This window comes from Anabrus simplex, chromosome 6, assembly GCF_040414725.1.
Source record: "Anabrus simplex isolate iqAnaSimp1 chromosome 6, ASM4041472v1, whole genome shotgun sequence".
Taxonomy (NCBI): Eukaryota; Metazoa; Arthropoda; class Insecta; order Orthoptera; family Tettigoniidae; genus Anabrus; species Anabrus simplex.
In genome coordinates this window covers 270,773,304-270,800,574 of record NC_090270.1, presented here as the reverse complement: position 1 = coordinate 270,800,574, position 27,271 = coordinate 270,773,304, and the positions used below count along the sequence as shown (strand labels likewise).

General features: G+C 36.7%; 1 protein-coding gene across 1 annotated transcript in view; it reads left to right on the top strand.

The window, feature by feature from the left end:
• Window positions 1–27,271, top strand: part of LOC136876443 (collagen alpha-1(IX) chain) — a 407,441-nt gene that overhangs the window by 264,276 nt on the left and 115,894 nt on the right. The window contains exons 6-8 of the mRNA XM_067150419.2: window positions 6,242–6,313; window positions 6,395–6,478; window positions 21,752–21,859. Coding sequence (XP_067006520.2) covers window positions 6,242–6,313; window positions 6,395–6,478; window positions 21,752–21,859 — 264 coding nt within the window. The remainder of the gene's footprint in view (window positions 1–6,241; window positions 6,314–6,394; window positions 6,479–21,751; window positions 21,860–27,271) is intronic.

Sequence of the window (27,271 nt, the reverse complement as noted above, 5' to 3'; positions counted from 1 at the left end):
GGCAGATTCCCCATCTGTTGCTTTCCTAGCCTTTTCCTAAATGATTTCAAAGAAATTGGAAATTTATTGAACATCTCCCTTGGTAAGTTATTCCAATCCCTAACTCCCCTTCCTATAAATGAATATTTGCCCCAGTTTGTCCTCTTGAATTCCAACTTTATCTTCATATTGTGATCTTTCCTACTTTTATAAATGCCATTCAAACTTATTCGTCTAATGATGTCCTCCCACGCCATCTTTCCACTGACAGTTTGGAACATACCACTTAATCGAGCAGCTCATCTCCTTTCTCCCAAATCTTCCCAGCCCAAACTCTGCAATATTTCTGAAACGCTACTCTCAATCAATCAATCAATCAATCAATCAATCAATCAATCAATCAATCAATCAATCAATCAATCAATCAATCAATCAATCATTCAATCATTCAATCAATCAATCAATCAACACTGATCTGCATTTAGGGCAGTCGCCCAGGTGGCAGATTCCCTATCTGTTGCTTTCCTAGCCTTTTCCTAAATGATTTCAAAGAAATTGGAAATTTATTGAACATCTCCCTTGGTAAGTTATTCCAATCCCTAACTCCCCTTCCTATAAATGAATATTTGCCCCAGTTTGTCCTCTTGAATTCCAACTTTATCTTCATATTGTGATCTTTCCTACTTTTATAAACGCCATTCAAACTTATTCATCTACTAATGTCATTCCACGCCATCTCTCCGCTGACAGCTCGGAACATACCACTTAGTCGAGCAGCTCTTCTTCTTTCTCTCAATTCTTCCCAACCCAAACATTACAAAATTTTTGTAACGCTACTCTTTTGTCGGAAATCACCCAGAACAAATCGAGCTGCCTTTCTTTGGATTTTTTCCAGTTCTTAAATCAGGTAATCCTGGTGAGGGTCCCATACACTGAAACCATACTCTAGTTGCGGTCTTACCAGAGACTTATATGCACTCTCCTTTACATCCTTACTACATCCCCTAAACACCCTCATAACCATGTGCAGAGATCTGTACCCTTTATTTACAATCCCATTTATGTGATTACCCCAATGAAGATCTTTCTGTATATTAACACCTAGATACTTACAATGATCCCCAAAAGGAACTTTCACCCCATCAATGCAGTAATTAAAACTGAGAGGACTTTTCCTATTTGTGAAACTCACAACCTGACTTTTAACCCCGTTTATCAACATACCATTACCTGCTGTCCATCTCACAACATTTTCGAGGTCACGTTGCAGTTGCTCACAATCTTGTAACTTATTTATCACTCTGTAGAGAATAACATTATCCACAAAAAGCCTTACCTCCGATTCCACTCCTTTACTCATATCATTTATATATATAAGAAAACATAAAGGTCCGATAATACTGCCTTGAGGAATTCCCCTCTTAATTTTTACAGGGTCAGATAAAGCTTCACCTACTCTAATTCTCTGAGATCTATTTTCTAGAAATATAACAACCCATTCAGTCACTCTTTTGTCTAGTCCAATTGCACTAACTTTTGCCAGTAGTCTCCCATGATCCACCCTATCAAATGCTTTAGACAGGTCAATCGCGTTACAGTCCATTTGACCACCAGAATCCATTATATCTGCTATATCTTGCTGGAATCCTACAAGTTGAGCTTCAGTGGAATAACCTTTCCTAAAACCGAATTGCCTACTATCGAACCTGTTATTAATTCCACAAACATGTCTAATATAATCAGAAAGAATGCCTTCCCAAAGCTTACATACAATGCATGTCAAACTTACTGGCCTGTAATTTTCAGCTTTATGTCTATCACCCTTTCCTTTATACACAGGGGCTACTATAGCAACTCTCCATTCATCTGGTATAGCTCCTCCAACCAAACAATAATCAAATAAGTACTTCAGATATGGTACTATATCCCAACCCATTGTCTTTAGTATATCCCCAGAAATCTGATCAATTCCAGCCACTTTTCTAGTTTTCAACTTTTGTATCTTATTGTAAATATCATTGTTATCATATGTAAATTTTAATACTTCTTTAGTATTACTCACATCCCCTACCTGGACATTATCCTTGTAACCAACAATCTTTACATACTGCTGACTGAATACTTCTGCCTTTTGAAGATCCTCACACACACACTCCCCTTGTTCATTAATTATTCCTGGAATGTCCTTCTTGGAACCTGTTTCTGCCTTAAAATACCTATACATACCCTTCCATTTTTCACTAAAATTCGTATGACTGCCAATTATGCTTGCCATCATGTTATCCTTAGCTGCCTTCTTTGGTAGATTCAATTTTCTAGTAAGTTCCTTCAATTTCTCCTTATTTCTAACTCTATTTCTTTCCAGTCTGCACCTCCTTCTTAGTCTCTTTATTTCTCTATTATAATAAGGTGGGTCTTTACCATTCCTTACCACCCTTAATGGTACAAACCTGTTTTCGCATTCCTCAACAATTTCTTTAAACCCATCCCAGAGTCTGTTTACATTTTTATTTACCGTTTTCCACCGATCATAGTTACTTTTTAGAAACTGCCTCATGCCTGCTTTATCAGCCATATGGTACTGCCTAACAGTCCTACTTTTAAAACCTTCCTTTCTATCACATTTATTTTTAACTACCACAAAAACAGCTTCATGATCACTAATACCATCTATTACTTCAGTTTCCCTATAGAGCTCATCTGGTTTTATCAACACCACATCCAGGATATTTTTCCCTCTGGTTGGTTCCATCACTTTCTGAATCAGCTGTCCTTCCCATATTAACTTATTTGCCATTTGTTGGTCATGCTTCCTGTCGTTCGCATTTCCTTCCCAATTGACATCTGGCAAATTCAGATCTCCCGCTACAATCACATTTCTTTCCATGTCTTTTCCCACATAGCTGACTATCCTATCAAATAATTCCGAATCCGCATCAGTGCTACCCTTTCCCGATCTGTACACTCGAAATATATCAAGTTGCCTATTATCTTTAGAAATGAGCCTTACACCTAGAATTTCATATGTCTCATCTTTAACTTTTTCGTAGCTTACAAATTCTTCTTTCACCAGAATGAACACTCCCCCTCCCACCCTTCCTATCCTCTTCCTTCCCTCTTTTGTCGGAAATCGTCCAGAAAAAATCGAGCTGCTTTTCTTTGGAATTTTTCCAGTTCTTGAATCAAGTAATCCTGGTGAGGGCCCCATACACAGGAACCATACTCTAGTTGGGGTCTTACCAGAGACTTATATGCCCTCTCTTTTACATCCTTACTACAACCCCTAAATACCCTCATAACCATGTGCAGAGATCTGTACCCTTTATTAACAATCATATTATTTATGTGATTACCCCAGTGAAGGTCTTTACTTATATTAACACCTAGGTACTTACAATGATCCCCAAAAGGAACTTTCACCCCATCAACGCAGTAATTAAAACTGAGAGAACTTTTCCTATTTGTGAAACTCACAACCTGTCTTTTAACACTGTTTATCACCATACCATTGCCCACCGTCCATCTCACAACACTATTGAGGTCACCCTGCAGCCGCTCACAATCTTGTACCTTATTTATTACTCTGTACAGACATTAATGTCCTCTAATGTCCTTCCAAATCTGATCCATCCACCTTCTTCTCGGTCTTCCAACTGGTCTCTTTCCCTTAACTTCTCTTTCCAATTCCCTTCTTGCTACCCATTCCTTTCCCATTCTTTTTACATATCCGAACCATCTCACTCTTGCTGTCTGTATGTTCTGAACTAACGATTCTATATTTAGCTCTTCTCTGATTTTAATATTTTGAATTCTATCTCTTCTTGTTTTTTTAACCAATGTTCTTAAAAATTTCATTTCTACTGCTTGGATCTTACTATCTTGTCACTTAGTAGTTACCAGCATTTCTAGTCTGTATGTTACAATTGGTATGAAATACTGTTTATATAATGTTAATTTCGTTCTCTTGGGTATTTTGTCATCCCACAAAAGCTCTCTGACTTGAAGATAAAATATTGTACCTGTACTTAGTCTGTTATTAGTTTTATGGTTGATTTCATTACTTCCATTAATAATTCTACCCAGATATGTAAACTGTTCTACAGTCTATAGCCGTTCTCCATCTAGGTTCACTTGGCTTCTATTTTTCTCTTTTCCACAGTGCATGACTACAGTTTTCTTTTTACTAATTACCATTCCAAACTCCTTCAGATTTTCATTCCAAATGTCCTGTCTCCTTTGTACTTCCTTTTCTCCCTTTCTCCAAATCACCACATCATCTGCAAATACCAAAGCATTCACTTCATCACTACTGATACTCCATCAGTATAATAAACAGAGTCACCACTCCCCACTTGTACACTGCTTTTACTCTCATCATGCAACATTTTTATCTTGTTAATTAAAGATTTTGGTACATTCCTTTTCAGTTGGTATTCTCATACATGTTTTCTCTTAACTGTATCATAAGCTTTTTCCAAATCCAAAAATATGAATATGATTTCCTTCTTCCTTTCCAGATGTTTTTCCATTATCATTTGCACTGTAAATATCAAGTCTGTTGTTGATCTGTTTGGTCTAAAGCCATACGCTTCTTCCTCTAACTGTGTTTCTATTATATCCCTCAGTCTTTTGTCTATGACTTTCTCCATTATTTTTAGCCCATGTGTTAATAGGGTTATACCTCTATAATTTTCACATTTCTTCCTATTTCCTTTTTTGAACAGTGGTCAATATCTTCCAGTTACCAATGACAATTTAACATTTCTTCATATTATACTTATGGACCCTTATTTTCTATATTCTGCCTAAGTAATATCATCCATCCATCTCTGTTATAAACAATAAAAGATGGCAGTATACATAAGTTTACATGCTTGAATTGAAGCCCTTACCTCCTCTGAGCTGTAAATAATAGTAAGAAGTGAAACTCACATGCAAAATGAATAGGACTGCATACCTCTCATATTACTATTGTGCCTACGATAAAAATATCCATGAAAGGAATGCAGCTCCTCTGCAACCCAACCTCAGCATAACAAAGTTATCCAACCCATAATATACAACCTGAAAAAATTGGTATGCTACAGGATGTACTATTCAAGAATCATATGAATATAAGTTTAGCTCCAAAATTTACTTTACAGTTATGAGGCAAGTTCAGACTCAGACTTGGAAAAAATCCTCATTTTTGTCCCTCGCAACAATGTTGTCTCTTTCATTGTCACTCTCTTAATTTATATTCTTATTCTTATTCTTATTTTTCTACTTATGTCATTCCACACTAACTCACCACTGACAGCTCGAAACATACTACATACGGTATGTAAAAAGTTTCAAACAAACACAACAGACTCATAACATGTAATATAATAATGTAACATACCACATAGTTTAGCATCTCATCTCCTTACTCCCAAGTCTTCCCAGCCCAAAGGTTGCAACATTTTAGCAACACTAGTCCTTTCTCAGAAATCACCCAGAACAAATCATGCTGCTTTCCTTTGAATTTTTTCCAGTTCTCGTATCAAGTAGTCCTGGTGAGGGTCCCATACACTGAGGCCATTCTCTAACTGTGGTTTTACCAGTGACTTATACCCCCTCTCCTTTACATCCTTACTAGAACCCCTAAATACTCTCATAATCATGTGAAGAGATCTGTAATCTTTCTCAATAACCTCATTAATTATCTTCCTAGAGTTTACTACATAGCAAAAACTTTCAAGCAGCAAAAGCAATGTATAATACACAGTCAGGAGAGAGGAATCATTGTGAATGTTGTGAAGTGCTGTAAGGGAGATGGGGCATGCTTTCTTCCAAAATAGTGACATATTGCCTTAATTGTTCATTTCAATCATGAACGCATGCTCAGGAAAAGAGTAAGGCTTATTTCAGGAATTAATTAGTGGAGCTTGTGCAAAACTTCATACTGCCACCCTCTTTCCATTTTTTCCTCCTGTTGGGTGTTTCAAAGTTATCTGAAGTTGGCAGAACTTCATCACACCACCATACTATCGCTCATCAATGAATATCACAGACCCCTAGAGTGCGAGACACACTCTCCTCCTACTGCACTGAACCAAACATCCCCTTCCCCACACCACAAAAGTAGTTACACAAAACAAAATGTGCTCACTGTAATTTAATTTAGACTACTTGGATCATTAACATGTTTATATCATCCAAACTCAAACTTAAAATTCCTAAATATATGCTCTTCAATGATATGTAGAAAACAGTGTGTGATACGCTCTTTGTGTTGCAGGTGGACCTACAATGGATGGTGCTGAGTTGTGACCCCACCCGACCTAAACGTGAAACTTGTGATGAGTTACCTGTGAGTACCTGTCCTAATACGCTTGTCTTACAATGTATGTGGATGTCATATATTTACAGGAAATCCTTGATGTGGTTTCAGAGAATTAGTACGAGGCCAGTCGAGCCTGCAAAGACCTGTGAAACTATTTGCCCACAAGGTCCACCTGGGTTCAACGGGACAGATGTAAGTATCTTATTACCAACAATATGTCAAGATAAGCATCCATACAATATATTATATGGAAAATTCAGAATATTTATCATTAATTCTAAAATTAACAACTTATCTTCTAATCTTTTAATCAACTTTCATTACCAATTTATAGTTTAGAAAGTTTAGATTGAATATATACTGAAAATGAATAAATCAAAACTGTTCAAGACTTCGTTATCTTTGTATCCAAAATTCATCACATTAGGTATGCAAACCCAAAATAAAGCATTGAATAGCTATCAGTGCAATGCTCAATATGACCAAGATCTGGAATAGCAAAGACATCATCATTATAAGAAAATTCCAAGCGACCAGTGCCACCATCTTTTCTACCACAACTTATGGTTCTGTAAACGAGACTTTGAAGAAAATTAAACAGTGGGTGATGGTGTTGGATTAGGCTCTTGTGCATTCCACAGTCAGCAAGGAATATCAACAGAGAACCTCCTTGACAGCATTAGACTAACGATCTCACTCGAGAGGAAAGTCACAAAATAGTGGCTGTCATATTTAGCCATACAATGCGTTCTGATTCTTTAAAAACACTAATTATGCTCAGAACGGCCAACTAATATGCTGACTTGGACCATCAGATCTGATACCAGAGTGCAAATACATGAACTAAGAGGTTCAATAGAAGGTAAGGCATGTTGCCCCAGCTTGTTGAAAACAGCTTCCTATGTTAATTAGTAGTAAAAATGTTGAAAGATATCCAGGTAAAACACAGTTTTCAAAGTTGATTCAAAGAAAATTAGACCCACTATTCCTGTTCATAAACCACATGCCAAACACCAATTCTCTGGTTGAAGTGGTGTTTTATGCGTCAAGTGGGGATTTTCAGCAGACCAATACCTCGTATTCTTGGAATTTACATGACCTGATAAATGAAACCAAGTTTCGTCCACCATGAAGTATAGCAATGGATCCAAATGGCCATCAGTAACCACATACAATAATTTACACGTTTAGCTTGTTGGGCTCTTTCAGTTTCTGCAAACAGGTTATTCAGTACGGTTTGAAGTTCAGAGATTTCCGCATTTACTGACCTGTTGTTCATGATTCACCAACTTGCCAGAATGAATAAAATCATTAATCAGTCAGTTGATCAAACTTTCTGGGACAGTTTTCAAGTTAATTTTCGGGGGCTGCTGAATGTCATGGATGACTTCAGGCATCTGGACTGATGGAGGCCTCAATTTCTCCATATTTGGATCAGATCAGGTTTGATGCCATTTCCAAACCAGACTCTGAATACAACATTTAGCTGGTGGTTTCTTTATGAGGGTACTTGCCAGAGAGGCTTCTTGTGTTTCCTTAATCGATTCACTTCACATTAGCATTCCACAATCACTTTGCCATTCAAGGGAGGAAATCATATGACTGTCACAGCGTACACAGAAGGACTGAATAGGAAGGCAAAACAAGGCCAGAACCCTGCATACAGGGCATCACCATGTCACCAGACAGACAGTTGGCAGACAGAGAGCAAAGAGTTACAATCTCCTCCAGAGAGTGTGGCACTGGTATTGAAGGCACAATACTTTTGCAGTGCTGGACATTATTCTGTCTATATGAGCACATACTAGAGTTTGCTAGTTTTCATACAGAAGTATGGCTTGAAATACACCAGTAGGCCCTATGCAATAAAACGGATTTTACCTTTTATCAAGCAATATCCATTAACAGTTACTTCTCAGAAGGGCAGTCTCCTTTGAGGTTTTCAAATTTGCTTTTTAAACCATGTTCTCAAATAAACAAGATACACTAGAAGCAAGGAAGATGATAGAATTTATGAAATGACAAAACCTAAGTTTTCCAGTGGGTTTCAGATATAATACTTGGAAATGTAAATGAAACAGCTGACCTAGAACTACATTTGAAGAAAAATAAGCACTAACCAGCTTTGAGATGGTTGAGAGACTTCCCACTACAAGGCATGAAATAAATAATCTCAAGATGCTGATGTTCCTTCTCATAATGAAGAATGAATCAAAATAAGCTCAGACAACAATCTGTTGACAAATTTCAACTCAATATTGGCTATGATTTTCTTATTCACACCTCCTGTACACCTCCATTGTCCCAAAATATTCTGGGAAAATGACTGTATAATGTGCAAACAGCAGACTACAATAATGGTCTGCAGCAGGCAATATAATAATAATAATAATAATAATAATAATAATAATAATAATAATAATAATAATAATAATAATAATAATAATAATAATAATAATAATAATAATAACACAGCATTTGGATGTCAGAAGGTTACTGAAATGGATTAATAAAAAATGCAATCATTCCTAGATCATGTGTTTAAAAGTAAATATGCCATTTATGGTCCATAAAATGTTATTTATTTTTACTATCCTGTTTTATGCACTACTTTCACAAAAAAGAAAACCAAGGGAGCTTAGGTCACTGAGGTGGACAAAGATTTACAAGAAGTGGGAATTACAGACAATGATATCTGGGAATGTGCCCCCTTAAACAGAAACTAAGAAGACACTGATGTTTCCAAGAAAAACTTAAACTTCCAACAGGCATGAAATGGACTGAAGAAAGGAAGCAACAGCATCGAGAACTAATGGACTTGAGGAAAAATAAGAGTAAAGTGGCAAAAAAAAAAAAAAAAAGTAGGATCATTTTAAAATTTAAATTATATGAAAAGCACTAATTACTCAGCTAAAACACTAAGACTATTTTATCCATATACCTTTAAGAAATACCGTACTTTCTGTAAGTTGGTACATCCTACCTACTCCATTTTATTTATCTGATGTTATTTACAAGTTTACTTTTCTACCCAGGAATGGGACTAGCATTCAGTTAGCCTTGAAGTTCATTTAGTATCAAATATGTGATATGATCTTAGATTATTTTAAATGTTTTAAATTATTTCTTTGTGCTTCTTTAAGGTAGCTGATATGGAACTTCTGATGGCAAGGGACAGTGCATGAATCTCTATATTTGAATTGCTCAAACCTGCTGTCTATGAATTATTATTTTTTCCCTTTCATTTCCTTTCATGGACCACGTTTAACAATTTTTTGCAGTATTTTTAGCCTTCTCTGCCAGTGTGTTTTCGTCCTTTCTCCTACTTTCTTCTTCTGCTCTTCTGTATAAAATCTCCCTTTTCTCACTAGCATTTCCCCAATTTACCTTCTGCCTTGGAATCCTTCCATCTTTCCTTGAATTATTCTTCTCCTATATTATTTCACTCCAAATCTTTCTTGACCTTGTGGATTCAGGTTGTTGTTGTTGACTTTTTCTCCCAAAGGGGTTTGAATATATTTTATTTTTTGTTAATCTGCTTTCATCCATCCTAATGATATGACCAAAAATAAAAGTTTCATTCTTATTGTTCTTTTACTTTTTCTAGGAATTAAACTGGAAGAAAAAATGGCTCCTGAGTGCTGCCTGGTGCATCCATCTTTTTATTCTGTGAAAGGGGTTGTTCACAAGTAATTGAGGGGATCAGTATAACAGTAGTCTAAACCACATTAAGAAGGAAAATGGAGTAATAGCACATTCAAGTTACACACTTATAGTCTTTCTAGGAATGCAAGAAAACCCTTTTTCTCTGGTAATGATATATTCTGTGATGCCTGGCCACCAAAATTAAAGTGTTACAGTATATAGTCTACTATTAAGAAGTCATTTCCATATTACAGTATTTATTAGTGGAGAGCAACACTATTTATTCCTAACAGCTTTACACAACTTGTAGCATAAGTTTTGATGACTGATTTGTATCCACTTTACTAGATTTATACATTTATACATCATCATGTAAATCAAAGAGGCTTGATTCATCCTCCACCTTTTCAACCTCAGCTTTGTGAGAAAGCAAACTACTGTATAAGTTATCTGAATGAGTGGGACATATTTCATAAGGTCAGAATATCCTCAATTTTATTAGGATCCAAAGGTCTTGACATGGAATATTTTGGTGTAAGGATAACATTTTTCAGATCAAGAGCAGGGTTTTATTTTCTATTTGATCCTTTAACAAGACTTACATAACATCTTTACTTTGTATCATCTGAAGAACAACACTTGACACAGAATTGCCATGGATGTTCAATAAAGAGCTACCCACCTAGCAGCCATGACCATTAAGGCTTCAAGTTTATATGGTCTGACAGGATATTGACCAGCAGGGTAGGAGAGGTGGTGATATACAATTTCTAATCACTAGATTGCATGTAAAAACCCCAGATCTAATTCCAAAACTCTCTGCAGTGTTCATATGGAGTGAGGGGATATGATGCTGTTTATGGTGATTCATCCTTTGAATGGGAACGTAAAGCTTTGAGCAGAACCCTTGGTGTTATTCGACAGGAGTAGGCTACAGGCCAACACCTGGCTTCACCTTCTTCCTACCCCATTACCATCATCATCCAGATGTGCAGATCGCCTATGGATGTCAAATAGAAAGACTGCACCGGGTGAGCTAAACATATCCTTGGACACTACTGACATTAAAGAAACCATATAATAAATATAGCAGAGAGCTTCAAAACTGTGATGCAATTGAAAGAAAGAGATGTTTTCTCCTTGATAAACTTACAGTTTGTTATTATCACAGTTAAAGGTTTTCTAGCATACTCATTTTATTTTCCTCTTTTAGCTCTTGAGCTATCTGTAGCACCATAAATGTCAGCCATTTTTGTGTTTACTCATGAACCTATCCTCTCATTGGTTGTTCAGGATTTGATCAATGTTGCTTTGTAAATGGGTTCATTTTCTCTCAAAGGAAGGAATCAGGGGTTTCAAAATAAGGATCTAATTCACTTCATAGGAAGATCATTCACATCAAAGGAAAGGAACGATTGCATCAGTATCTCAGTTTGTATGTTGGAAACTGTTAGACCACTGTTATATTGATCCCCTCAACTGTTTGTTATTGTTAAGAGTTTTATGACATTTGACTGCAAAAACAGATTTTAATACTGTATATATTGTGAATTGGTATGTGAAATCACATGTTTCACAAAAGCTACATAAACATACTGTTTCTTATGTCAGCGCCCCCAGCACTTTGTTATCTAATCATATATATTGGATTATTAATTTGTGTTAGAAACGTCTATTGAAATGAACTCGTGAATGTTACATGTGAATAGCACCAGTTATTGAACTTGGTACAAACACTAGCTGTGTTCTCTTAATAAGTATCACATTTAAAAGTAGACAGCTTTCACAGATCACATCAAATGTTACCTGTGGAAGAGAAGAGGGGGCAAATGATGGTTCTTGCATTCATATTTCCAATTATCTCTATGCTTTCAGGTTAACAAAACATGCCAGACTTTCAGGTTTAAGTTCTCTTTTAGTTTCTTTCTATCCTTCTCTCCTTCCTTTCTCAAGGATTTATTCAATGTGTGTTTTCAAGGTAGTTACCTTTACCTTCCAAATGTTTTAACATTGCACCGGCTCAGTTAGGTCTTTCGGCAACGATAGGGTAGGAAAGGGCTACAACTCAGAAGGAAGCAGCTGCAGCCACAATTAAGAGTCAGCTCCAGTATTTGCACCATGTGAAAATGGGAAACCGCGGAAATCCTTCTTCAGGGTTGTTGACGGTGGGGTTTAAACCCACTTTCTCCCAGGCTCATACCTACATGACTTAAACCGTACAACCAACTTGCTCGCGAAGGTGGTTATCCATGACATAAGAACAGTAAACTGGTTTGTCATTGAGGAGAGATAATGTGTAGCTGAACAAATTTGTGAACTACAGATAAATTAATGCTTCTTTGCCAAATATACCCATTTATGCACTTGATGGCTGGGTTCGTCGAATCTTGATTGGAGGCAGGATGCTTTGCTGATGACTCTACCTGCATTGCTGGAAGTGAAGGAGAGCTTCGTGACTTGTTGACAAGAATGAAGAATATTAATCTAAAGTATGGTCTAGAGATAAATATGAAAAAGAACAAACTGATGGTTACTGATCATCAAGCTCAAACCCAACTTACAGGATGTTTAGAGGACTTGGAGGTAGTCACTGATTTTGCATACCAGAATTTAGTTATCAGTGAAATGGGAAACTACAAATAGGAGATTATAAGATATATTATCCTATGTAGAGTGGTCATGGTTAAACTAACTAAGATCTTACAGAACCGGGCAATATAAAAAATTATGAAGATACATCTGGCCGAATCTCTGGTATTCTCTGTCTTTTTGTATGGTTGTGAAACCTGGACCATGATGTCTGAAAACAAGAGCAAAATTCATGCTTTTGAGAATATTTTATTTGGTAATCTATCTATAGTCACCGAGCTCGATAGCTGCAGTCGCTTAAATGAGGCCAGTATCCAGTAATCGGGAGATAGTGGGTTCGAGTCCCACTGTCGGCAGCCTTGAAGATGGTTTTCCGTGGTTTCCCATTTTCACACCAGGCAAATGCCGGGGCTGTACCATAATTAAGGCCACGGCCGCTTCCTTGTATCTCCTAGGCCTTTCCTATCCCATCGTCGCCATAAGATCTATCTGTGTCAGTGCGACGTAAACCAAATAGCAAATATATATATATATATATATATATACATCTACAGTCAGAATATTTTGCTTTTGGTCATTTATTAACTCCTTCATGCTCTAAAAAATCCAAACTTCTCTGGTTACAAAAACTGACCTACAAGTATTAACTACAAAATTAAAAGTTTATTCCAACAGTAAATACCAATATTTCATGAAAACATCACTATTTTTATAAAGAATGAGTACAGGAGAAACACTCCAGTAATTTAAAATTCATGGTACTGATCCAGGAGACAGGTATGGTTGTCCAAAGATCACTGTGTACTCATCATTTCCATGCTCTTCACATTGATAGCATAATATGAATCAAATTTTACATGTGTAACACTTGATTTCTGTCACTTAGTGACACTAGAGGGGAAATATCCACATTTTGTATGGGATTCTATCAGTGGATGTCTGGGCAAGGAAGTGTCTTTCTCAACTTAACAAGGAAGGGTGCTCATAACTGCTCGGCATTTCATGTGACTAAAAACCATTTCCTCAGACAACTGTTTGAGAAATGTTTGTCTGATTACTTTCTGAGGGCTCTTCGATTGATAGATAACAAGGGAGTTTATACCACCAACAGTTAGCATGGCATAAAATATAAGTGGTCAGCATCTGCTCGCATGTCCCACATCACCACCAATATATTCTTCCAATTGCTGTTTGCAAAACCATCATCAATTAGTCTTTTAATGTGTCCCTGTCTCTTTTTCCAATCAATCTTTGCTATTAATTGAAGCAACTATAACTAACTGTTGGTGACAGAGGCTGGAGATAAAAAAACGCCTGTCACTAGGAACAAAGTTACATGACTACCGGTGCCATGGGTATTTTTGACCCAGAAGGAAATAGAATGAAAAACTTCATCTCAGGGACTAATTGGTTTGCCAACACTTCCAGTGTTTAGCTCAGGGTCAAGGAGGAAGGTACTGAAAGATACAGGAAATAAGGGTTGTTTTTAGAGCAGATATGAAGTAATTTTAAGGGCTTGGGTAAAAATAACCCATATGCCAGTCCTTGCAGGTTAAGATATTTTTGAATAGTATGCTTTGTTGTAATGGCAATACATAAATTGAGAGGTAATTGAATTAAATTAGTGAACTCATTACCTCATTGGAGTACCATACTTTCAATCCATTATGCTTACCCATCTTTGTCCTTATGAGAAAGGAAGGAGGAAGTCATAATGAGAGCAATAAAAATGTTATGTTTATTTCTTTAATGTGCACTGTTTCAGATACCATACTTTGTTAAAACAGAATTATTTCTTACCGCAATTAATGATGGTTAGCCTGAACTGTCTGGAGTAAACTGGATGAAATCAATGCAGTTTGGTGTGCAAGACAAGAGAGATACTAAATTAAACATTTATTTTTAGAATGCTAAATGCTGAAGAACATCACACTGTATTCTGTGTATTTCTTGATTTACTCTTGTATGTACTGATGATATTCCTCTGTGAAGGGCCAACCAGGTCCACCCGGTCCTGTTGGCCAAGCTGGCCCGCCAGGACCTCCAGGTGTCAACGGACGTCGCGGTGAACGTGGCGAGCAGGGTCCTAGTGGAGTGCCAGTAGGTGGCAGCAGGGTTTGCTTCACATGGTAGTTCCTGTGTTGGCATGTGCAGCCTGATATTTGATCTTTCTTGTTACATAGGGAAGTCTATGCCACACTGCTAATAGAGAATGATGAGTAAGAAATCAAAATCTTATAGAGGAAAAGGTACAACTTGAACTTCCTTTTTTCTTAAACCTCTACTATAATTTCTAAAAAATAAACACTGATGGAAAGCAGTGACTTACCGGATAAGAATGGATGAAGAAAAATCAAAACATGATTAAAATATTTGGCACGTATATTGGACATTACTTTACACAGGAAAAATTAAATGGACCCTCCTAATTCAATACAAAACATAATTCCACCATTAGATGGAGCAATAAAACTCAAACATGTTTCAACTCGTTTGAGCCATCTTCAATGAAATTGGAGGATATATTTAATTTTTCCTTTAAAGTGAAAACCGTCAATACAGAATGATTCTAATATCTTGTATTGGACGTTACTCAGCAGCTGGTGGCTAGGTATGAGTCTCAACATATTGATAAAGATGTAATGTGTTCAGTCTAGTTGGGAATGACTGTATTTAGATGCACCACATCATTGGATATAAACACAATATGGGACACATTAATTGTAATGATGGTTAACAGGAAGCTGGAGTAAAGGAGAGAAGAAGCCTTGGCTCTTTTCTTCAGTTATATTAATTTAATTAAATCAGGCTCAATTTTCAGCTGATCCAAAGGATTTTAATCTTAAAACCATTGCCCACCTGGTGGCCATGATCGTAAAGGTGTCAAATCTATATGGTCTGACAGCATAGTTAGCCAGTTCAAGTCCCATTGGTGGAAAAACATGTCCCAGTCTTTGCAGTAATTTCCTACAAATGGTGTATATTCATTAAATATTAATAATTGAAGAAAACAGCCAAGTTGTTAAGGCATCACTCCGGAGGTAAAAATATATTTTTATCTAATGCATAGATTTTCACCAAACTTTGTGGGAATGTCACCTACATAAAAGTAGAGATATTGCAAACATTTCTTTCCTATACAATTAATGGTTTTTTCAAAATAATTTTTTTGAAATTTTTAATTTTTTTCATGAAATTTAGTTAACATGTTAATGTAAATTCGTAATTAGGTAGATAATACTTCTTTTAAAAGCACTACAAATCAATTTTTCTGTACATAATTTATATAAGGAGATATATTGTACTAAAGTTTGTGTAATTTGTACGTTCTAAAATTTTGGACGTAAAAATCCCTACTTTTTGAAAAAATTCTGCAATCAAAAATTCCATATGCAGGTTTCTTAATAAAGCTGTGATACATATAGTCTACCATACAAATTTTGTTACATTTGGCAGAATATTATGGGAGAAAAATGGGATTTAAATGTAAAATTACAATTGGCAAACAAAGCATTATTACAGTGATAAATTGTTTGAATTCAGCGGAATAACTTCGTGACAAGAAAAAAGAAACTCAATCCTTTTAATTTCAGTCATTAAAAAAAATTGAGTGAACTATCAATGTTCTTTTTTTTTTAATTCCACCTTTAGCCAGCAACAGCAATTCTAAATCCTTATTTTTAGATGTTGTTAAGGTCATTTATAGAACAAGGATTAAGGGATTGGAATAAATTATCAAGGGAAATGTTTTATAAATTTCCAAGTTTGCTGAAAATATTGAAGGAAAAGCTAGGTAAACAATTATAAATACGTGTACGAGGGTCGAGTTATGTCATCGCAACTATTTTTTTTCTCGTGAACAGGAGACGACAAGGAAAATCTAAGATATGCATTTGGAAACATAGGGCATGTACTTATGCATAGTGCCTGAAGACAAATTCTGACTTCAGAAGATTCTCCTAGGAAAGTGACAGAACACAGACCATTGGTAAACATTGTTTCATTATGGTATAGACAGCAAAAAACAAGACTGCGTACAAACAACAGGTCTCCACTGGTTACAGACCTTTGAAATAATCACCCAAAGTTTCCACTGTGCATTGCCAGTGGTGGAGTAGGCGCTGAATACCATTCGCTGCATGTGTATTGCTAACAGTGACACCTCTCTCCGAAATGCTGTTATGATGTCCTCTTTGTTAGCAAACCGTTGTCCACGTAATGGCTTCTTGACTTTGGGGATTAGATCATAGTCACACACCCAATGCTTCCCGCAGCTCTGCATGGCATTGGCGTGGATTTCTGCCGCGGAGAACTGCTATTTTAATATACGATCGTTGCTCCTGCTTGTTGACTTCCATTTTGTGACGCTCTTACTCATACACTGAACTTGCGGGCATGCTTAGACCCATACTGTTGTTTACGTACACCATCTAGTGGCATCACAGGCAAGTACATACCATACGTTTCCAAATGCATGTCTTAGATTTTCCGTGTTGTCTCCTGTTCGCAAGAAAAAAGTAGTTGCCATGACTTATGCCTCGACCTCCATAAATATGAGGTAAACAACTAATAGGGAATCTGCCACTTGGGCGACTGCCCTAAATGCAGATCATTGATGATTGATTGAATGTAAGAGAGAAAGGTAGGTTCCTTGTGGAACTCCCTTTGTAACAGAGATACACTCAGAGAAACAATTATTCATTTTAATAATTTTAAATAAATAAATATGAAACAAGTGATGCAAACTGAGTGAAATGAAAACAGGTGCTGGGCGGAACTAGATTATGATAGACAGACTTAAGTACCTTGACTAGACCACAGTTGTGGATGAGGAGTAATGGATGTAAGTCTGCCAAGTTTTAATGCAGTACTTTAAGAAAAATTGATACTGGTATCTAAGCAAGCTGTCAAAATATACAAAAAGCTGGTATTGAATATAACTTTTATATTAGTCAGCAACTTGAAAGAATAACTCAGTTGATTTATGAGATTTATTTTTGTAGCTCTAATCAGTGACACATTCACTTCCCTTTGAGAAATACTCACTAAATTGATGTTCATCGCATTTCCCCTCAAAATTCATCATGCAAGAAGAGTGTTCTGTTCACCTTCATGAAAGAATACAACTATCTTTTATTTTTGTCTCTCATCTGCTGCATTCCTGCGGAGCTTTGTTAAAACAGTTTTTCATTATACAGTATTTTTTAAATCATTTTAGTCAGTTATATGGTAGGGATTATTTTGGACTACGGTATCTCACAAACAACATTTGTAGCAAGTTGTATGCATTTAAATTTAAATTGCATGAATTTAGTACAAAAATTATTCATGTTATTATTCTTAATATTGACAATAGCACTATTGGAAACAACTGCAAAAGACAAATGTTTTACTATTGTAGAAATAAATGCAGTCCGCCTCTGTGGTGTAGTGGTTAGTGTGATTAGCTGCCACCCCCGGAGGCCCGGGTTCGATTCCCAGCTCTGGCACGAAATTTGAAAAGTGGTACGAGGGCTGGAACGGGGTCACTCAGCCTCAGGAGGTCAACTGAGTAGAGGGGGGTTCGATTCCTTCCTCAGCCATCCTCGAAGTGGTTTTCCGTGATTTCCCACTTCTCCTCCAGGCAAATGCCAGGATGGTACCTAACTTAAGACCACAGCCACTTCCTTCTCTCTTCCTTGTCTATCCCTTCCAATCTTCCCATCCCCCGACAAGGCCCCTGTTCAGCATAGCAGGTGAGGCCGCCTGGGCGTGGTGCTGGTCATTCTCCCCAGTTGTATCCCCAACCCAGAGTCTGAAGCTCCAGGACACTGCCCTTTAGGCGGTAGAGGTGGGATCCCTCGCAGAGTCCGAGTGAAAAACCAACCCTGGAGGGTAATCAGATTAAGAAGAAGAAGAAATAAATGCTCTAATTCCTTCAAAAATAATTTCAGCCTGATTTTTTCTATGCTTTATCATCATATAAACAAACCAGTAAACAAATTTGTATTGTGATACATACAGTAGTGAATTGTCTTGAACGTAGAATGTCTCAAATTGTAGATGAGATTCCACATCAATTCTGACATCAAATCTTTCATTAAAGAAAAGCATGGAAATTCTCTTTGCACTGTTAGATTTCTAAAACTGAATACAGAACAAAAGGAACAAACAGTACACTTTTGTCACTGGATCCTGAAACATTTCTTTTTATCTCAATCTAGCAGAAGAGCAATCAATAGACAAGAAATCTAATTGGAGAGCTAGATAAATTGCAGTTGTTCTATTGGTGGATTCTTCCCGTCATTTACCATTTAATGCTAATGTACTTGATCACATATCTGTAGTGTGTTAACCTAACAAGATTGATATATATAAGGTTTTAATTTTAAACTTGTGCAGAGCAGGCACGATGTTAGTCACGTGGTGACCTCGCCGCTTGCAGCCATGGCAGTGGAGTTATCCGCAGCCTCAGGCTGACAGCTTAGAGCAATGATGAAATGTAAATATGCGAGACGTATTGCCTTACATGAGAATTTAGTATCATTGCTATTGCTGTAGTGGTAATTTTATTTTTGCAGTGTAGTTTCATGTTTTTATTATAATTTACTTAAAAAGTTATGATTACAGTAGAACGTAATCTCCTGGCCCTCGGGCTGAGCAGCGGTCGCTGGGCAGGCCAAAGCCCTTTCAAGAGCTTTAAGTGCCTTGAGGTTTGGTATGTTTTCAGTGCAAAAAGCTGTGCAACTCATTTGTCTTCAAGGAGTGCCTACATCAACTCATTTCCATCATTCAAATAGGAATGTGATACATACAGTAGTGAAAAAAACTTTCTGCTACTGAGTCTGTTCTTAAGAAAAAGAATGTAGGAAACAAACTGTGTTAATATAAGGAAAGCTTGATGAAATAGGACCTCTCTTGGAAAGAAGCCTCTCAAATCTCTGTCGACTGCTAGCTCCTCCAATTTAAAATCCCTTTGTTTATTACATGTGGAGGATATTAAAAAGAAAAGTGTACGCTGACAACCCTTGCATAGAAAAGAACGGAAGGAGGACATTCGGCAAGTTTTATTGAACATCTCATAGGCTGAGATTCATTGAGTACTTGGAAACCTGTTTAGGTGTTTGGGAACTAACAGCCATCATTTGAGGTTCTTTTTTAATGACAGGTAAGTTTATAGTCTCTTAGTTTCACCAGAAATAGCTTTGTCTGACAGTTATTTGACACAAAGTGGCATGCAGATATACAGTAGTGTGCATTTTACCAGCCAGCAGAAGATTGTCAGTACAATAACTTGCTGTGCTTTAAGTGGTGCTGCACAGTTAAAATATTAAGACCCTGTATATTATTGAAAGAAACTGACATGTGTATGTTGTGCTGAGATGCTGACAAACATTCAAAATGCTGGTGTCAGCCATTAAAGCTGAGAGGCATGTAGAGATGATCCATATCTGCCACTACATAGCTGCATTATGAAGGGGTTCTTGTGTGTATTCTCAATGACCATCTTGTCTAATCAGTCACTTCTTTCCAAATTATTTTGTTTAATATTGCTCATTATTGTCTTTTGTACTTGGTTTGTTGAAAGTGGTAGAAATTTACATATTTTGGCATATATCAGTTTGTAATAAGCTAGAATTAGCTGCACATGCCAATACATGGCCAACTAATGAGCCAGTAGAGTTGTTAGTAATGTTGTTATTAACCCCTGTTGTAGGTACGCCTTAACCCTGGAGGCTTGACTTCGCAGCAACAACGTAGTTTGTTCTTCCCTTCAACAGAGCAGCCAGAGTAACAAGCAACACACCTTCATTGCTGAGGATATGTCACAGTCTTATTGGAGCATTCATTCTATGCTATATTTGTCCTTCTGAAGTTCTTCATCGGGATTAAAACTCAATAACAGTATAAAGAATGAAAAAGGAAGTATGTATATTGTAACCATAGTATCAGAAAGAAGAATTCAAAACCTGTTAACACTAGATACACTGAGATCTAAAGAGGGGATGCCATATAGTAGATAGAGGTGTACTCAGCAGGGCTACAGAATATGTTATTTCACATTGTCAGTATCATATCATACCACACGTTTTAACAAAAATGATCAGAATATACTATTGTGGTTCAAGGACCAATTAGTATGTGCTTGTCCTAAAACACACCAAATGATAGGTACAAAGAGTCGGGTAATATCAAACTTTCTTTCTAACCAAATCTAGCCTCACAATGAATTCAAATATCTAAAATAATTCTATGTATACTAGTTTGAGATTCAAATTTTGTTTATTTATTTGTTGTATAGCATATACCTAGAAATAATTACAATTTAATATTTAAATTACAAATATAAGCAATTACTGTGGTGTCCCAAGACAAATATCTTTCAATTCACCACTGGAGGATCTTGGAGGACAATCTTGATTGACATGCTTCACTATTTGCTTCTCAGCACTGTAATCACAACATTATAAAGTTCTTCTTTTCCATTTGTATAGGAATGCTCCACATACCACATGATCTGTCCAATTCTAATTTAATTTGGTCCAAATCTCTTGAGGTTGATCAAAACCAGGCATTCTTTCTGTGATGAATGGCATTTAAAAAACACTTTGAGGGTACAAATTGTCTCTGTTCATGTGATCATTGCCCAGTTGTTGGTTATTTAAAATCTTCAAGAATTCCTTCATCAGAGTGTTGTATCTCTGTACGTGTGGTGAAGGAATATGGCTTAGTATTTGAAGCTACCAAGCGGATCTGATCTGACTGTACTGAGATATTGTTGTATTCCTTGTATTGGGCTATGATTGAACTGAAACTTAGATCATTAAAATGATATTCTCTTATATTGATTTTTTTAGTGTATCGTACCCAACTTGTAAAATAATACTTAAATGTCATGACTAAAACTCTTAGCAATTTCTTAGGACAGATTTTGATAATGCATAGTGGCAATAGTGACAATAATTCATAGTTGTAAGGAATTATTTACATTAAAGGAAAATACGTTTGTATACCGTAAGGTCATTTATAACATACATATTTTCATAAAGAGGTGATTGACGTGTATGTATGAGTCTAATGACTGCTGAGGAAATAAAGGGAAAGGGTAAGAAGGGTCTCATAGTATCTGGTGTAAACAATGCTCCTATCTAAGAGTGTAGACATTTCTACAATGCAATTGTCAGGTGTAGTTGTTGTTCATGAGGCCTGTGTACGCATGACCTGTTGCAAGCTGTTCTAATCCTTCCGCAGGGGGCGCCTGGTAGACCCGGACCCATCGGGCCTATCGGGCCTATCGGCGAACAGGGCTTTCCGGGATTCCCCGGAGCCAAGGGATCGACGGGACCTCCCGGCCGCCCCGTAGGTTCCAACTCCCCTCACTAACAGCCCGGTAACTCACGCACACGAGCATCTGTTGGGTCTTGGTTCCATCAGTTTATGTTTGATATAGTCTTGGGATTATAGATATTCACACCACAAAATACTTTGTGTTGCATTCTCCAGAAAGCAAATAAATATAAATTAGAGACCAAACTTACTGTATTGTAAGGAGATTTTAATAAATCCTTGTGATGTAACCAAGACTCCTGTAATTTAGAAACACCAACCAAGTGTGTAACAGCACACAGCATGATATATTTATAGGGGCAGATCTGATGCAATATCTGACCAGCTTCCTAGCATTTTTAAACCTACTACACTCCTATATAATTTCTCCTATATTTCATAACAACTAACAATGATCCCAGCTTCCTCTCCTGACCTCTTGAATTATTTGACTGATAATAGCCACACTTTTAGATAATACAAAATAATAAATTCTGTAATTTAATATTTGCATGGACAGTCTCTTGGGTTTGTACAAACAACGGAAAGATCTAGAAATTTTGGAAATTATTATTATTATTATTATTATTATTATTATTATTATTATTATTATTATTATTATTATTATTATTATTATTATTATTATTGTTGTTGTTGTTGTTGTTGTTGTTGTTGTTGTTGTTGTTGCTGTTGCTGTCGTCCATTTGATCAAGGTAAATCTCCAGAAAATTGATTTATAAACATTACTATTTTTAAAATATAATTTTGGATCAGTATTTATGCTATAAACCCAAAGTAGGTACTTTAGATGTCTTGTATTCCATTAATTAAATCCTCAATCAAAATAGAGAACGCGCACCTTTTAGTGATACATGCACACCCTAGTGCTGAATCGGTCGACCTTGGTTATCTTCGAGATTCGTATTGGCAACCTTTGAAACACAAACTATGAATCGCTTATGCATCGCTGTGCGACACCTGGCGTACACTTTACGTACTAGTACTGTTGTTGTTTACACAGCAAAGCCAAACTATAGAATTCATGCTAGGAACAAGATTCGCATTGAGAAATGTTATATAATGTTTGTGTGACACAGTTGTTGGTGTAAGGTAATAAATGTTTAGAAAATTCATATTGATCGATCATATTATCGATTCAATTCAGATTTCATTTCCATTCAGTTGGCAGTATAACCAGAACTGAGAGAGCTCTCTCCTTACTCCTCACCTCCGTACAAAGTAATATCACTAAAAGGTGCACGGACTATACATTAAAATTACATAAGCATTCATCTAATGAAGAAAATGCCTTTTGGTAATCACCATATTTTCACTAACTGCTTGCTACCAGAGAATGGTTCAAATGCATGCTCTCTCATTATCACATCATTCAGTGTATAATATCACCATGATTTACGTTTTTAGGTATACACCCGGAGTAGTTCCTTTACCATTTCCCACCCAGTGTCATACAGTTCTTTATTGAACTGTCTCTACTTACATGCAAATGGAACTAAAGATCTCAGTTTTATAATTTGAAGTGGATCCAACAGTACTTAACAACTTCTTGAGTGTATATTGAGTATTCAGCCTAAAGGTTGGTTTGATCCTCAACAGCTCCACCATCAGCTGTAATAGATGGCTTAGGCATCACTGAAAAGGTGTATAAGGGAACTGAGCAGTGATGTAGTTTTCTTGTTAGTTTCCTCATCGAGCTAGACATTGCGATTACATATTAGTCTGCCAAGCCCATTGAAATGCACACAGCAACCGATGCTATGAGCAACATTTTCACACCATTCATAACAGGGACTGGCTGCAGAAGGAATGGCATTACTAGCATTGCTCATATCACCTCGGTCACTTTCATATCGTCAAAGTTAAGGATGAGACCGGGACAGATTTTATTTTTTAATTTCGTGTGGCTATTTCTAGCCGAGTGCAGCCCTTGTAAGGCAGACCCTCCGATGAGGGTGGGCGGCATCTGCCATGCGTAGGTAACTGCGTGTTATTGTGGTGGAGGATAGTGTTATGTGTGGTGTGTGATTTGCAGGGATGTTGGGGACAGCACAAACACCCAGCCCCTGGGGCACTGGAATTAACGAATGAAGGTTAAAATCCCCGACCGGGAATCAAACCTGGGACCCTCCGAACCGAAGGCCAGTACGCTGACCATTCAGCCAACGAGTCGGACACCGAGACAGATCAATGAATGCAACAAATCTGATCTAGCCCACACCAGAAGACAGAGTGCACTGTGAACACTGCATTTTGCTAGCAATTAACCCCTCAACTGGGTGAAAAGTTTCCTAGCTCCAACTACCCAGTAGGTAATTATTCATCGCCTTTAGGGATGTACTGAAACACTACCGATAGATGTCTCACAAGCGGTACACAGTATGCGCTTGTTGATCATCATTTGTTCTTCTATATTTTTAATGGAAGTTGTCTAGTTAATTGATGAAGTTAAAGTTTTAATATATAGCAATGGCAGAAAAGAAAACAACAAAACTGTTTTGCCTGACTATTGCACTATTTCAATGTTCCAAAATTAAGGTCAATCGTATTCATACCATCAATTTCCTAAGGAGGTGCCCTTCTGTAAAAAGTGGATGCATGCGCTTCGTAAACAGGACCTAAGAAATAAAAGTGTGACTCATAATATCAATGTCTGCTTGAAGCATTTTGCAGTTGAAGATATTGTCATTGCTGAAAGGAGTGAATTAGAAAATTATAATTAAGAAATAATTTTATAAGAAGTTAGTGATGTTCTCAGATGGTAGAGTGCTAGCCTTCTGAGCACAACTTCAAATGTTTGATTCTGGCTCAGTCCGGTAGTATTTGAAGGTGCTCAAATACGTCAGCCTCACGTCAGTAGATTTACTGGCACGTAAAAGAACTCCTGCGGGACAAAATACCGGCACCTCGGTTTCTCCGTGTACTCCGGTTTTCCTTGATCATTCATTCCAGTAACACTCCAGTTTCATTTCTTCTGTCAGCCATTAATTATTGCCCCAGAGGACTGTGATAGGCTTCAGCAGCCGGCACAGTGTCTATGCTCGCCGCTAGATAGGGACATTTTCAGTATTACTCCATAATTTTAGGTGAAACAAGAAGACTTAAGGAGAACGCTGTACCTTCAATATTTTAATGGAGTGGCACCAACTACTTAGAAATAATCCCAAGAGCAAGAAGATATAGAAGTAGGGAAGCAGCCATAACATCGCGTGTGGTGGTGTACCATGAATAACAGAGTGACCTATAATTTGACACTAGAGCACCCTCAATTCCAGACTTCCTGAACACGAAATAATCCATCAATTCCAAATTTAAAATATTTATAACTGCCTTATGGCCTGAAACAAGGTCTTGATATTCGTGGTGCGCTGTAGGGAAATTCAATTCAGTAGAACTGGATGTAGCGTCTGATACTGCAGTCATACCAACATCATGCTTTATGTACACCTCTAAACTAATATATATATATATAAATACTACTCATCTTTTCAAAACAATTAAAAAATTCAATTTTAACAAAAAATTCTAAAAGAAAAGGTCGTTACTTTTAGTCATTCCCTTTCAGTCAACTCACTTCTTTCCGAATAATTCTCCGACCTTTTCCTTCAGTTCCGTCTTCAAATACGCAATCGTCATTGCACCTATATATTTTTCCAATCTCTTTCGAAACATCAGCAGAATATGGTAACTTAATTTTCATGAATTCAAAGTAACAGTTTTGTTTCGATTATCATAAATTTAGAAATACTCCGCATAAGTCTCATGTAAAACAATCAAGAAGCAGAAAGCGCATACCGGATATTACCATTACGCTGCCTAGTGGACAAGTTTTGCGTGATACATCCCTATTGGAATTTGTGCTATTGCACATGGTAGCTTGCAGCAGATATAACCAACCAACAGCGGATGTAATTTAACAATGTTATTTAAATTAATTTTTATTTATTATTTTTAAATCATTTTAACATTAACTACTTTTAATTAAAATTAATAACTATTTGAAATCAGAAGTGGCAGTCTGGTAATTTAATTATAATATGAATCATTTAATCATAGTTTCCTATTGTCATCATTGTTTTAATATACAAAAGAAGAAGGTCTATCTAAAATATCTACAAATATCAAACTGCTGTGATAATAGAGGAATATAATAGAGAAGCACCTATGTATAAACAAATAAGGCAGCATTGCAATTTATCTAGGTTTTCTTAAAAGTCTTTTGCACCTAGTTGACCATCCAGATTCATACATTGCATCATTGTTACTATCTTCTAATAAATATTTCACTATTTCATTTCAGTTGCAGAATTCAGTGTCTTTCCTGTCCAGTCCATGTTTGTGGTATTCCCAGCTGTTTCTCAGTACCTACTAGTATAAAACATGACCCACGTTTTTGTAGAGAAGAAAATATATACAAGAAATGGTCTGTTTCACAAGTGAAAGATCATGGATGCACACAACATGGCAGTAAACACCTGGCGAGTCCACACAAAGATCATGTAAGATTCTGCATCGAGCAGACACATGGCTGCCGTATTTGCACATATTGCTGCTTTTCAGAGAATCTACAAAAAAGATAAGCAATACTCAAATTTAATGTAGAGGTAAGGGTTTTTAAATCTCACCATGATATCAGAAGTGATTAAAAATGGCCAGACATCCATTGGTGGCTAAACCAACTTTGATGCTGAATTTCAAGAACTCCTAAAGGCGTCAAACCCATATGTCAATAAGTCAACGTTGCAATAACAATATTAATGTCAAGGACACACTATCTCTATGAAGGAGGCTATTTTACTGAAGTGATAAAGGCAGGAATTAATGTCAGGAAGTCAAGAAGTTTAGAAACAAGTCTTCCTCATGGACCTATGGTTCATTCAGCCTACACCAGAAATTAGTACCAGATTAATTCAAAGGAACTCTATCCCATTTAACACTCAGGTTAGAGATAATGGAAACCTGTACCTTCCCCTCCTTGATGGGCCCTTATGGCCTGTATTGAAATGATTTAGCTTTCCTTTGTCCCTATAGAAAAGGTTATCTGACCTTCTCTGTTATAGAAAAAAGAAAAATTTCATCAATCTTGGCATATACATAAGAGAACGTAAATACACTATGTACTAACTTTCAAAGTCCATAAGTCTAAAGCAAGTTTACTGCAGACATGCCTGAGCTTATGAGAGGGAGAGGATGGCTGATAACACTGCTCTTTTTCATCTTAAAGCATCATTCAAACTCTAGAAAGGAATGATTTTAATACTTCTACCTCCATTGTTTAAATTACCCTTTCAGGAATCTTATTTTTTCCTAACTGGTTTTTATATCAATAGAATTCTCAAATGATTTTTTTCACATTCTTTAAGGACAAAGTTTCAGTTCTTAAAATGTTGAATCCACTTCAAAGAATAAGTATCTGAGTGTGTGAAT